Source organism: Mixophyes fleayi, chromosome 3 (genome assembly GCF_038048845.1).
Source record: "Mixophyes fleayi isolate aMixFle1 chromosome 3, aMixFle1.hap1, whole genome shotgun sequence".
In the NCBI taxonomy this organism is placed as follows: domain Eukaryota; kingdom Metazoa; phylum Chordata; class Amphibia; order Anura; family Limnodynastidae; genus Mixophyes; species Mixophyes fleayi.
In genome coordinates, this window is record NC_134404.1 from 67,286,122 (window position 1) to 67,301,419 (window position 15,298).

Consider the following 15,298-nt stretch of genomic DNA (forward strand, 5'->3'; position numbering starts at 1 on the left):
TTGCTCTCTCAAGCCCCCAGCCTTGGTGTCACACTTTACTTTGCCCTCTACTTTTATCCCTCTCGTCCAGTCTTTCTCCCAGTCTTGTCTCTATTGTCTCTCTCTCTAGAATATGTCCTTTCTTATCCAAGATGCAATCATAATTTATCCATTCTCTCATTATCTCCCTTCCTGGTTACTGTAACCTCAACCTGTCATTTCCCTGATCCATCTGTCTCTGCTACAATTCGTCCTCTTCCTCTGACGCTGCAGCACCACGCTGCAAATCCCTACACTGCTCACCATATCCTTCGGAAAACCATTCCAATTACTCACCCTCACATACGATGTCTTCAACATCTCCTCTTCATACGTTTCAAACCTCACTTTGAAATACTCTCCCACACGCCCTCTTACCTCGCCTCTGATCATCACCTTTCACTACTGCCTACATGAGACGTCTCTAATTGAGTCAACAACGTCCCAATCTCCACTGTAAGCTACACTTGCCCTACTTATCTCAGCTTGGCCCTTTAGCTACTGGGATCTTAAGCTGGGTACACACTACAGAAATTTCGACCAACTTTTAATGCCGAGCGATTTTACATGCGATCGATGGTCCGATCGCTCGGTCCATGGACTGCATACACACTAGCCTTGTTTAGGACGATAAAGGGAAGAGCGGACGTCCCTTTAGCGACTTTTTACAGCCATGTTGTCGTGAGCAATAACTGTAATTTCGTACTCACTGTTGTGGATCGGTCGGAAGTTTATACACACTACACAGTGGAAACGAGATTGGAACGAAAATATTAAACGGTACGACCAACCAAATGAGACGATAATAGTCCATTTGGGCAGACTTTCGACCATCGTGTCACTGCACACACTGACCCGACTTTTGCACTGACCCGACTTTTGAACGAGCGGTCGGGTCGTATGTCGGCTGTTTGAGCCGATTATTGGACGAAAACAGTGTAGTGTGTACCCAGCTTTATCAGAGCACAATCCTCCATACCCATTGTTTTCATGTCTGCATTTTTCGATCACTCTTATGTCCCTGTTTTATGTACGCTCCTACCACTGACCGGTGATGCAGAGCAATGTGGCGCCTTACAATTTAATCACAATATGGAGAGGCACATGATTATGAATGGTTTCTGGTAGAGATCACTTTTTAAAGGCAAATTCACTTTTTAAATGTATTAATTTATTGAAATGACTAGGTTGTCTAGAAGTGGAGTGATGTCTTTTAAGCAGCCAGTTGTGATTGTCAACACACTTTTTGGCAAATAAAATAACCAAATAAGAATTTGAAACCAGTTCGGCTCAGCAATCAGGTAACTAGTAAAGTCACAAGCGCTTATGGTACCTAGAAATAACATATCTGTTAGGTTTTAATGGATTGCAACAAAAGGAAAGCAAACATGTCATAGTCTAAAACTAGCTGTTCACTTTTATACATAACATATACCTGGCTGCATTCCCATGATCAGGGTTCTTGCTTGTAGTCAGTGTCTTATAAATACTCTGATTTTCACACCTCTCTGCTTCCATCAAAGCAGTTTTCACTTGTTGTAAACTGGTGATTTGGACCGGAAATATCTGAACCTTCCATAGCCAGACTGGTTCTCAATCAGGAAAGATAAAACACATTAACGAGAGTTGGCAGAAGAGCCCATTTTCTTACATGACCGTGTATGTGGTGAGGATATGTTTCATACTGCTTTGTGTTAACATGTTTTATATCTTACTGCTGTGAGCAAAAGTGGGAATGGTTATTTTGTAAGTCCTTCCACACTAGTTTGGAAGCTCTTAACTAGTCACAGCAACCTTTAGCTTATCCCCATTGTTTTGTTAATTACTTGATGATTTATTTCCTCTCTGATCTTCTCCCCACAAGAGAAATAGGAGCTCACACTTTTTTCGCAATTCAGCGTTTATAATGGGACTTGGTAAAACCTAGGATCTACAGTCATTTCATTTCTCTAACTCACTTGTCTAAAGCCTTAAGACTGTGACCGTTTTACCAGGTTTGTGAGGAGCCGAAGGCACGGTCAACACACAGAGGTAAAGGTAACGAACTGAGAGTTTCCAGCGGGCTTGAAAAGTGGAAATGTTGCCTATATCAACAAATCATATACTAGTTATCATTTATTTAGTACATTCTACAAAATGACAGCTAGAATCTGGTTGCTATAGGCAACATCTCTACTTCAAATCCGCCGGAAACTTGCAGCGTGATACTTTTATCCCACAGCATCCGACAAAACGAGTCAAAGAAATTCAAAGTGTGACTGGGAAAAAAGGTTGCTGCTTTCTACCAACAAAATAAATTTCTGGACAATTAAAATGGTAGCCTGGGATTAAAAAAGTAGTACTAAGATATATATTACCTCTGATACAATATAGCATTTACTGACACTAGAGTGTGTGTGTGCGTCTGTCTTTACATTTCACTAATGTAGGCTATGATCCCGCTAATGGTTCAGAAAGTGAGTGTAAATCTGTTTTGGATTTCTGCAAAATTATTTTTTAGCTTGGAAGTTAGAGCAGGAAGTGCTTATATATTTCATATCATAAATAACTTCTGTATGGGTTTTTCCTTTCTGGTGCAGCGGCCAGTGATTGTGGAATATTGTCCAGGTTCCAGGGAAAACCTGTCATTTCACTTTTGTGTGCCTATAACTCTCTTTATTGGCCAGACATAAAATTGATCCATAATGAGCTTTCCATCCCTCCTAAAGCCTGAATCACCTTTACTAAAGCACAGTTATAATGTGATAATTGCATTTGGATGTAGGAGAGATTAATTTGCAATCATTTAAAATATTAGGGTATTATTTAATACATGGGTAATTTACAGTGACTTTCTAATTGTGAATTGATGGGGGTTAGAATATTTAATTTAATTTAATTTTTTTGCATTGTGTTAACCACAAAAGAAAATCCTTGTTAACATAATGACATTAGAAGACATTTTCATTTATAAACCGCCACTAAAGCCAAAAGCATTGTGGCAAGTGGAGAAAATGTTTGTGTTTCTTTAAGGCTGATCATGCTGTAAAGTGACCCAGTTTGTGCTGTTCTTGTGGGACAGAGTTCACACTGCCTAGCGCTCTATAGTAAAACTTCATGTGGGTTTAAGATTAGCAAAAGATCTGTGTAAAGAAAGTAGAGGGGTTGTGTAATGCGTGATCAGCATTGCAGAGGGATTTAGTTTTTGTTTTCTATCCCTTTGCAAAATTACAACTTTTTCCAAACCAGGGGCCTGATTCATTAAGGATCTTAATTTAAGAAACTTCTTATTTCAGTCTCCTGGACAAAACCATGTTACAATGCAAGGGGTGCAAATTAGTATTCTGTTTTGCACATAAGTTAAATACTGACTGTTTTTTCATGTAGCACACAAATATCAACTTTAAATTTCAGTGTACAAATAAGCTATCAAGTATTTGTGTGTTACATGAAAAAACAGTCAGTATTTAACTTATGTGCAAAACAGAATACTAATTTGCACCCCTTGCATTGTAACATGGTTTTGTCCAGGAGACTGAAATAAGAAGTTTCTTAAATTAAGATCCTTAATGAATCAGGCCCCAGAAGCTTTTAGAAAGCAGTTAACACAGTAATAAATTGCTCCGTGCTACACTCGATTTATTTTTAACAGATGATGGGTTCCCTATAGTGTGTTGGCATTGATGGGGCGAGGTATATATTTTTTTGTTTTTAAATATCCTCTGTTCTGCTAAATTCTAGGAAACAGAACATATGAAACTGAAGGAGCCTCTGGGGTAGACATGTCCCTGTGAGAGGCTGTTCTGTAGACACACTGGTTGGACACCTTGGTCCTGCGTTGTATACATTCCTCTTCCTGGATGATGTCTGTATGTACCATGTGTTTCAGTATGAACCCTCTGGGAGCTATGAGGTTAACGCTGTTCCCAGTATTGCCACACAGAGCAAATCTGTACTTTGAGGTCATGGAGTCCTGTTTGTATTACCGGATGTTTTGTGCAACGCATATAATAACATATTTTTGCTGCGCTTTGTAAAGGTCACCCAGCTCACGTAAGAAAGACCACATATGTTTCATGGGTGCTGTTTGTTTTCTCTGTGCACTGATTGTCACATAATGGCACGTGAGCAATAAGACTGCTTGAAGGGGAGTATTGTTTCATTAAGAAGACTGTTAAACTACTTCCTTTGCTTAGTTGTGTGCTTGTGATCCATCCACCCTTGTGCTAAATTCTTCTGGTTCTCTTCACAGCACTTCCAGACCATGTTAAAATCCAAGCTGAACGTGTTAACCCTTCGTAAAGAGCCTCTCCCAGCTGTGATCTTCCACGGGCCGGAAGCTATTGAACTTTGCTCCGCGACTCCGCTCATTAAGCCCCGGCCACAAGCAGGATGCAAGGTACTCTTGTGTTAATATAGGGGCATATACTAGCAGGTCGGGCTGTCAAGACGCTAGGAACATGTAGCTGGCATTTAAATTGTTGGGAGTTTTTTTGTGTCTATAGCTCTCCTTTTATTATCCCTGGCTACTTAAAATTACAAAATGAATACTAGCCTTGTCTAATTGGCTCGCTCTTCCCCATCTTGTCAGTATTTATATCATTGTCTCCAATAAACATTTATTATTTTTATTATTTATATAGGACTAATCATATTATAGTGATGTACAGAGAATAAGTAGTGCTTCACATTAGTCCCTGTAACATTGGAGCGAACAATCCACTTCCCCTACCACACTCACACTCTCACACACACACACTCACTCTCTAGAGTCCATTTTATCAGTTGATCCAATGCATAAAGGCATCTTGTTACCTTCATGTAAATGCTACAGTTCCCATGCTAAGGAAGAATGAATGTCACATTCTATGCAGTCTTGTTGCCGAGCTAAGTGTACACTGTTTCCATTATCCACATTCGGAAACACTGAGGGCCTGCTGCGTTCCTCGTTGGGTTTACAGGTATGAAGTCTGATATGCATAGGAAAAAATGCTTCCCAGGCGCTTACAGCAAGTTTTTATTTCTGACACGCTCTTTAAATGCTTGCCTATATACTTACAGAGGTTAAAGCTCTATAGAGCAACTTCAATTTCAGTTTCAGTTTAAATGGTCCTTTTAGACTCCAATTCAGGGATTTGATGTCTGTAGATAACCAATAGGTAGACAGCCTTAAGTATTTTAGATAATGTTGAATTATCAGACCAAGATGCTACAAGTTTCAGTTACTTTAGTAAAATATGTATTCCCCGATGACCTTAATAAAACTATAGAACTAAACGTTAAAGGTGTTCCTTGTGAATCGGAGATTCAGCGTGTAATGTTTTCTGAAGGTTCGTATGCCTAGGTGGATAAACCAAGAATTTTACATAAGTGGAGAACATCTAACACTGCAGTGAAATGGTTAATCTCAAAGCTGTATGCCTGATGGAATGGCTGTTGCTTCAGAGATTAGTCATTACTAATGAGCTGGAAAGCTGACAGTGAATAGCCATCAATCTGCAGCATGTGTCACCAGGTTTTCTCTATGCAAATAGTATGTCCTTCAGATGCTTACTCTTGTTCCCCTATTTTGATTTAGGCTTTGACTGATGGTGTAAGTAAGAAGATAAATGCTGATGCTTCCTTTTATTTTGCAAGATGCAAATCTGCTACTTTTGTTCTGTCCAATTTGGCCACAGTATTTGGTAGCTTAGGTTGTGAGTACTTTATATTGGTGTAACTGAATCTGCAGACATCTACCTCTGTCATGGTAATTAGGGGAGTCCTGTTATCTAATTAGTGGGGATGATTGGTACATCAGAGGTCTCCTCTGACTACCCCTCAGCTTGGTTCCCCTTTGCTACCAGTGGATGTTCTTTCAGCCTTTGCTGGGATTGGGCTAATGTAACCGCTCTGCCTAATGACCAGATCATGTATCTCTGGAACAAATAAAATAGACCCAGCCTCAGAATGTATGTGGTGGTCTTCTGAAAGTATTGTGTCCCAGAAACCTGTACTGTGGGCAATGTGTGGCTTCTACAGTGCTGTAGTGGACGCTTCTCATTAGCATCATGGCAGAGCATGACTGCAACTCTGGGAAACCGCGTCTGGCAGTGAAACCTACATCAGGAAAGCCGACACAAAATGAGATCAGGACCTATCAAGGAGTACATCAAATAAGACCTAGGTGAAAAACCCAGCACCACTGTTGGCATTCAATAAAGCCTCTAATTTACTAGGTGTTTCTGTGTATGTATATTGCCACAGTCTCGTACAACAAACAGTGACACAAATGATTTGTTCTTACACAACAAGTGAGATCATCAAACATTACATTTATATTCAAGTTTTTTTGTTTTGGAATAAAATCATGTAACAGGGCTTGTCTGCTGTGGTAAGTTGAAAAACAAATTAATAGTGCAACAAGATGATTACAAAAATGACCTGGAATGATGTCCATCCATTATACTATTGTTATTTTACACCGACAGATGACCATTCATAATCTGTAATGTTTAGATCTTCTAAGTCTATATTTTCTATACTATATAATGCAGAAACTTCTATAAAACAAACACCTTTCCATTTATGTAGAGAGATTTGTAAATGTAACAAAACCCAGTTTAGTGTCGTACAACGCAGTCCATTCGCGAGCGTTTCAAAGCAGCCTCATAAAATCAGTCCATGGGACAATTTTGGCTAATGTGAGCTACCGCAGCCTGTAAAGTCCTGGTAACGTCCGTGGCCACTGATGCGTCAAACCGTTTGGCAACCAATGAATGTAACAGAAATGTTGTACATACAGCACATATGTGACTTGTCCAGTAGATTACCCCTGCAATAGACTCCCTCTTCCAACATTACCAGGATACCAATGAAACATATTTACTCATACCCGTCGAAAAAGAGTAAGTAGGTAATATTGATGAGAACACAACATTACCCCACATCACTGGCTGCATGCTCCTGAACAATGGCTGCGGCCAGCGTGTGTACAAGACAGGTACACTTTTATTCTTAAAGGCAGAAGGCCAATTCATTGTAAGAATTAAACCACAAACATCTGATTTCAGTGCAATTTAGGAATCCATTGTTCCCCTAATCCTCACAATACTTAATCCATACAATTTATGTCACTCTAATCTTTAATTATACATTGCTGGGATTCTAATGAGCACTTGTATTGTATTGTAGTACATTGCATATGCTGGTTAAGTAATCCTGCTCACTTGTGTTGCAGACACATAGGCCAGATAAAAGATAGCATGTGTCTTCATCCCTACAAACAAAAGGCCATTATTATCCAAGCAGTGTGTGATTGGACAATAATGTAATGGATCACAAGCTGCTAATTCAATTTACTGGCTGCAGAAGGCTCTGGGTGTCAGATGTATTGATTTGCCTTTGTCTGTCCGCATTTGCATCCAGCAGATGAATTAAGAGAGTGGTGTTGGCTCTTAGCTCTTCCCTCCACCAGTGGTGGAGGATATTTCCTCCTGTTCTTGATGGTTAAGGGAAAAGAGCAATACATGAAACCGAATAATTCAGAAAAGGACAGCGCAAGTCAGCGGTTTAGGCAGCTGTCACCATCCAGTTTTCTAGATGTCCTGTCACAAATCACAGCTAAATGATCACACGTGTTGGATGGAAATATGTCTGTACATTATGCACCTATTATACAATGTTTGCACAGTGTGTTCAACTGCGGGACAGAGTCGCACACAATAATTCTAAATGCGTGGAGCTAGCTGCCCAGTCAGAGTCATGAAGTGATTGTACAGTACAGTCACACTGCAGTTGCAGGAGTATGGCGATCGGTGTAGCCAGTATATACTCACAGTGTACACATTGATGTAATCATGATGCCGCCTGCAGATAGGATGATTGCAGACATCTTTGACATCCATGAGAAAAGCTGGAAGAGACACAGCCTTTATTATAGCATTTAGATTATAGTAAAGTATTTTGTATACTACAGAGAATGGTGTCCCTTCAAACTTCTCTCACTGAAAAATGCTAGTGGCAGCCCCTGTTGGAACCAGCTGCAGGTATCAGTGTTTGTGCATGGTACAGACATACAGACGTATGCAGTGATATTGGGTCTGTCTGGTTTCTGCTTTATCCCGCTGACAAGGTAGACATTACATAACATATATTTTAGTTGAAGGCTATAGAAAGATTTGAGACAACAGCCAGCTCCTGATTTTCTCATTCAAACATGTCCTCCATAACTAGAGGTTTTCTGGTTCTCTTCACATAATGACAGGTGATCTAACATGTGTAAGCCACTAATTAATAGACTGGTGCTCCAGACTTCCCACTGAGTGGTGAACATTGTGTTTTAAAGTATAAATACATCAATATATCAGCAGTGGCACCAACCAGTCCTGTTGATGTCTGTAGACGTGGTCAGTGACTGCCCACCCATGTGCTTACATTCCCGACCCCCAACCCCTATTCTCCTCATTTAATTTTCATTTTAGCATTCTCTTTTGAGAATATCTGTAGACACCATCCAATGAGCAGGGGTGTGATTAATGGTATTCTACTCAATGCTGCCCTACTTTCACAGAAATACCATGAGGTGGCATGGGAGAGAGACCTCGCTTCACTGAATGAGGAGGTGTGGGAGAACTATAGACTGGTAATCAATGCTAAACGCTTCATCTCAACTTCCTACAAAATGTAATCGATGGTACTATACTCCCTCAAGTCTCAATAAAATGTTTCCGCATATTTCACCTGATTGCTGGAGAAACTGAGTCCACAGTGGTAGCATGGTTTATATATGGTGGTCATGTTCTTTTAATATCCCTCTTTTTAGAAAAGCTAAGTTCCTGTTACCAAAAATTTGGGGAGCCTGCTCCCATGTACCTCTTTACGCTTAAAAAAAAAAAAAAAAAGACAACAAAAAAAAAAACCATGACTGGAAATTGAGGAAATAACTTACTACCTCCATGATAGAGGCCAAGCATTAATAAAGTATGGGCGGCATGGCTGTCGCAGAGAGCAGGTCTCTACCCTCCTTCTCTGTTGCCCTTGACCTCCACCCACTTGATCTCTTGGTTCTCCTTTGTCTTAAAAATGTATTTATTATTACTCTGGATCTCTATTAATGCATCTCTTTCACCTTTTATGTTTGATATTTCCCTTTACCATTTTTGCCTATTTACTTTTTCTTGGCAAACCAAAATAAAGAATTATAAAAAAAATATTTAGATATCTATCAGCAGTCATACAATAGAAAAGCTAATTTATGTTTCTAAAGAGTTTACCAAAGACTCCTCATCTCTATATATTATACTGGCTACTTCTACTTAAGCATTTACATTTATAATGCAATGTTAACGTTTCACAATGCTAATTATGGTGGATCTGTAATCGCCATCTACACAATCACCTACTGGGTGTAAAGATGGCAATAAACATTAACTGCTTCAAATTATTGTTTAAACAAAGGCATAAATAATGCAGAGGAAACGGAACTGAGAATTTCACAGCCGTAAAAAGCCAGATAGAACTTTCTTAAAAATTAGCTCAACAGATCAAAAGGCTGCAGTTTTGGAAAAGTACCAAACACATTTATGTACATTGAGCAGAGTTCACGAACATGTATAGGCTCACTGTTGTAAAGAAGGGTATTGAACATGGATTTTTTTTTTATTAAAATCTGCATATTTATGGGATATAACTTGAGGAGAAACTTACATGTTACAGAAACCAAGCGAAGTGATAACAATTTGGATGTATGAACTTTCATTCGTATAAAGGTGCATTTGGCATTAAGTCTCTACTCTGTTTAGATGCTCCAATGGGCTCTGTCAGATCCCCCTTGCTGCAATGCTGCCTGTACTGGACACACAGGAGTTACCAGAGCTGAAACAATATGTGCTGCTGTTTAACATTCTAGTCCTCCGATCCCAGGTTGTTCTATCCCCACCCACGTTATGTTACACATCTGGGTGTAGCCAATAATGAATACAATGGGTGATCCAACCCTAGTCAAACGTCTAAGTCACATTTGCTTTGCACACAGGGTAGATCTGTTTTTAATTAAACAAGCACACATTGATTCCCATTGAAATATTTTAAATAGAAAATAAATTATATATTTTATAATGGCTCTACAAAATGTGCTTAATGTATCTGTGAAAAGTTCTTTTCAGTGTAGACTTTTAGTATCTTGGTTGGGTATTTACATAGATTTTGTTTGCAGATGTACTGTCCATTAATAAGAAAAACAAGCTTTCAGCTACTCTTGTGGCCCAAAGAAAATATTATGAGTTCTGCTATTGCAACACTGTGAGTAGGTTGTAACTACAAGGCCTGATGTGGCTTCCTGTTGCTGACTAGTAGGGAATTGTCTTGGTTTCAGATCTTGTGGTGTTTGGTTAAGAATGACTTTTGCTGAAGTCTCAATAAGTAATAGGGTGCCCCTTACCTACTACATACAACCTCTACAGTATGATACCATTGTTATTGGAGAACTACACCCAAAACTAACAAATCTCAGCTAATTTCTCCCAAAACTACATGTTAAATAGGAAACTGCCATTTACCTGTTTGAGGGGGTTTCCTCCCACACACCAAAGGCACACTGGAATGTACCCTTGTTTCTGGTAGGGACTGTGGATTGTAATATTCACTGGGGCCTGGGCTGATGTGAATGATATATTCTCTGTAATTGGCTGCGTATTATATAAGTGATCTGTAAAGGATGATCATTCAGTATAATCGCTTTCTGAGACGCATAGGGCAGGTAGTGTAATTGGACTTGATAATGGCTTGAGAATTTGCTGTTTAGGTTCAGATGCAAATATTGTCACAAACTGCATTGGTTTACATTACTTATTAGGAAATGATCCTCCTTGTTACGGCATTGAATTTACATTACACATTAGCAGTGTAGATGGAGGATAAATAAAGTGCCACCTATATAAAATGAAGGTGATTGTGAAGGAATATGGACAATAATGTGCAGTGTACACTTACCCAAAATAACAGTGACCATTTAAAATCCCATTAATAGGCAATGCCAGCGCAGTTCTTGACTTTATTTTATTTATTTAAAAAAAAATGGATATTGTATCTGTGTGGAGCATAGACAACATAAATGAAGATGCCTGTATAATATCATTTTAGAAGCACATTCATCCCACTATAAGGACTAAACAAACAGTGATGGCCTCTGTCACAGTGGGCATCTGTTAACACATATTTCTAAGATTACAATCATTCATTGTTGTAACTGGTTAATTTTTTTTAAGAAACAACTTTCAGACCAAGAATTAGAAAAATACTGTTTTTCACTTTTAGAAGAATTGTATAGAAATAATTTTACACGCTAATGAGAAGATAAGTGAAACACTTATATTGGTGGGATAAAGCTGTTGCTATAATACTCTTAAAACAGTGATGGTGAACATGCTGCCCATGTCACTGTGTACAAAATGTATCCAATGATCATAAAGTAAATACAGATAGAGTATCTATTAAGAGAAGAATTGGAATCAAACACACAGACTCCAATTCAAAGGTGGGACTTGAGAAAAGTGCCTTTTTTTTGTTTTGTTATTTAGAATCCCCCCTCCCCCTTCCCCTTTTCACAAAGCACCATTGCTCCCAAATAAGTTTCTGTTTCTCGCCGGCAGCATACGCTGCGTGACTGCACATCACCATCCAATCACAAGCTAGCCTGCAGCATACAGTGCGTGACTGCACATCGCCATCCAATCACAAGCTAGCCTGCAGCATACGCTGCGTGCCTGCACATCACCATCCAATCACAAGCTAGCCTGCAGCATACAGTGTGTGACTGCACATCACCATCCAATCACAAGCTAGCCTGCAGCATACAGTGTGTGACTGCACATCACCATCCAATCACAAGCTAGCCTGCAGCATACAGTGCGTGACTGCACATCACCATCCAATCACAAGCTAGCCTGCAGCATACAGTGCGTGACTGCACATCGCCATCCAATCACAAGCTAGCCTGCAGCATACGCTGCGTGCCTGCACATCACCATCCAATCACAAGCTAGCCTGCAGCATACAGTGTGTGACTGCACATCACCATCCAATCACAAGCTAGCCTGCAGCATACAGTGCGTGACTGCACATCACCATCCAATCACAAGCTAGCCTGCAGCATACAGTGCGTGACTGCACATCGCCATCCAATCACAAGCTAGCCTGCAGCATACGCTGCGTGCCTGCACATCACCATCCAATCACAAGCTAGCCTGCAGCATACAGTGCGTGACTGCACATCACCATCCAATCACAAGCTAGCCTGCAGCATACAGTGCGTGACTGCACATCACCATCCAATCACAAGCTAGCCTGCAGCATACAGTGCGTGACTGCACATCACCATCCAATCACAAGCTAGCCTGCAGCATACGCTGCGTGACTGCACATCACCATCCAATCACAAGCTAGCCTGCAGCATACGCTGCGTGACTGCACATCACCATCCAATCACAAGCTAGCCTGCAGCATATGCTGCGTGACTGCACATCACCATCCAATCACAAGCTAGCCTGCAGCATACAGTGCGTGACTGCACATCACCATCCAATCACAAGCTAGCCTGCAGCATATGCTGCGTGACTGCACATCATCATCCAATCTTAAGCTAGCCTGCAGCATACAGTGCGTGACTGCACATCACCATCCAATCACAAGCTAGCCTGCAGCATACGCTGCGTGACTGCACATCACCATCCAATCACAAGCTAGCCTGCAGCATATGCTGCGTGACTGCACATCACCATCCAATCACAAGCTAGCCTGCAGCATACGCTGCGTGCCTGCACATCACCATCCAATCACAAGCTAGCCTGCAGCATACAGTGCGTGACTGCACATCACCATCCAATCACAAGCTAGCCTGCAGCATACAGTGCGTGACTGCACATCACCATCCAATCACAAGCTAGCCTGCAGCATACGCTGCGTGACTGCACATCACCATCCAATCACAAGCTAGCCTGCAGCATACAGTGCGTGACTGCACATCACCATCCAATCACAAGCTAGCCTGCAGCATACAGTGCGTGACTGCACATCACCATCCAATCACAAGCTAGGCTGCAGCATACAGTGCGTGACTGCACATCACCATCCAATCACAAGCTAGGCTGCAGCATACAGTGCGTGACTGCACATCACCATCCAATCACAAGCTAGCCTGCAGCATACGCTGCGTGCCTGCACATCACCATCCAATCACAAGCTAGCCTGCAGCATACGCTGCGTGCCTGCACATCACCATCCAATCACAAGCTAGCCTGCAGCATACAGTGCGTGACTGCACATCACCATCCAATCACAAGCTAGCCTGCAGCATACAGTGCGTGACTGCACATCACCATCCAATCACAAGCTAGCCTGCAGCATATGCTGCGTGACTGCACATCACCATCCAATCACAAGCTAGCCTGCAGCATACGCTGCGTGCCTGCACATCACCATCCAATCACAAGCTAGCCTGCAGCATACGCTGCGTGCCTGCACATCACCATCCAATCACAAGCTAGCCTGCAGCATACAGTGCGTGACTGCACATCACCATCCAATCACAAGCTAGCCTGCAGCATACAGTGCGTGACTGCACATCACCATCCAATCACAAGCTAGCCTGCAGCATACGCTGCGTGCCTGCACATCACCATCCAATCACAAGCTAGCCTGCAGCATACAGTGCGTGACTGCACATCACCATCCAATCACAAGCTAGCCTGCAGCATACAGTGTGTGACTGCACATCACCATCCAATCACAAGCTAGCCTGCAGCATACGCTGCGTGACTGCACATCACCATCCAATCACAAGCTAGCCTGCAGCATACGCTGCGTGACTGCACATCACCATCCAATCACAAGCTAGCCTGCAGCATACAGTGCGTGACTGCACATCACCATCCAATCACAAGCTAGCCTGCAGCATACAGTGCGTGACTGCACATCACCATCCAATCACAAGCTAGCCTGCAGCATACAGTGCGTGACTGCACATCACCATCCAATCACAAGCTAGCCTGCAGCATACAGTGCGTGACTGCACATCACCATCCAATCACAAGCTAGCCTGCAGCATACAGTGCGTGCCTGCACATCACCATCCAATCACAAGCTAGCCTGCAGCATACGCTGCGTGACTGCACATCACCATCCAATCACAAGCTAGCCTGCAGCATACAGTGCGTATGACTGAGTAGGAAGTTGTGACGCTGCTAAGGCATTCTGTATCTCCTGTCTCACGAATGTCACTAGTTCCTAATTGATTGGCTGCAGTCTTGTTTACTCAACACAATGCCAACAATCCCCGCTCCCCCCCTAGGTATTTTTTTAAACAACTGTATCAAGTATTTGTTTACTGCTTTGAAGACCACTTCTCCACTGGAGTGATGTAAATATTTGCAAACATGAGCTGCTTTGTGCTCCTTGATTGCCTGACCAGAATCCTGTAGTGTTCTCCAAACATCTGCCAGTGTAAGTAGATTGCTGTCATTAGAAGTGGTTGTGAGCTGTCATGTTGGAGAAATGAGAGGACAATCTCCACACACCATTGTGGTCACGCCAGGAAAGCAGGATGATAAATACGTTGGATAAACAGGGCTGATGTGTGATACATCATGCAATAAGGATTTCTTAGAAACCTTTATTTGTTTCTTTAAAACAGTGTTGTCCGCAGAAATGTTGCTTACTCCAGACATAAGAATGTTTATTATGCAACGCCTGAGTGTCATTTCCTTTATTAGAAGCAGCGGCACATTTACACTTTTTGAACATTTTGTTTTTGCCCAAAAATGTGTTTTTAATTCCCATAACACAGACCTGGACAGAAAACAAGGGTGTGGCTGGATTCCCTTTCCCCCACATGAGCATGGGAACAAATATTATCTAAATTATATTGTTGGCACCGTGCACCTTGTGTACATTAATGAAACTGCAGAAAATGAAGGTACTGATGTCTGTAATGTATGATGCCCATTCACAGGTTTGGAGAGGTCGGTTTCTGTACACCGTATCCAGCTTATTTAAATAACATAAAAATACAAAATATCCAGTGCTGGCTAGGTACAAATAGTATACAATACTAATAAAGTACTGAAGCAGGATAAATAAGTAAAATAATTGATACACACACCTGCAGCTAGCCACAAAAGACGAGTACTGATCTCATCAAATAGACATAGAATAAATAAAAAACAAGTGGGAGCGCTAATGTGTAAAATGTATCAAATTTTATTAAAACATACACACACAAACATATGTGTTAAGTATAAATTCCAAATATTCCCGTGGATCGAGC

General features: G+C 41.3%; 1 protein-coding gene across 2 annotated transcripts in view; it reads left to right on the plus strand.

The window, feature by feature from the left end:
• Window positions 1–15,298, plus strand: part of PID1 (phosphotyrosine interaction domain containing 1) — a 50,415-nt gene that overhangs the window by 20,654 nt on the left and 14,463 nt on the right. Inside the window, exon 2 of one of the 2 annotated variants that reach the window (XM_075201650.1) lies at window positions 4,250–4,396. The exons of the other annotated variant lie outside the window; for it this stretch is intronic. Within the exon in view, the coding sequence (XP_075057751.1) occupies window positions 4,250–4,396 (147 nt within the window). The remainder of the gene's footprint in view (window positions 1–4,249; window positions 4,397–15,298) is intronic. 2 annotated transcript variants of the gene reach the window in all.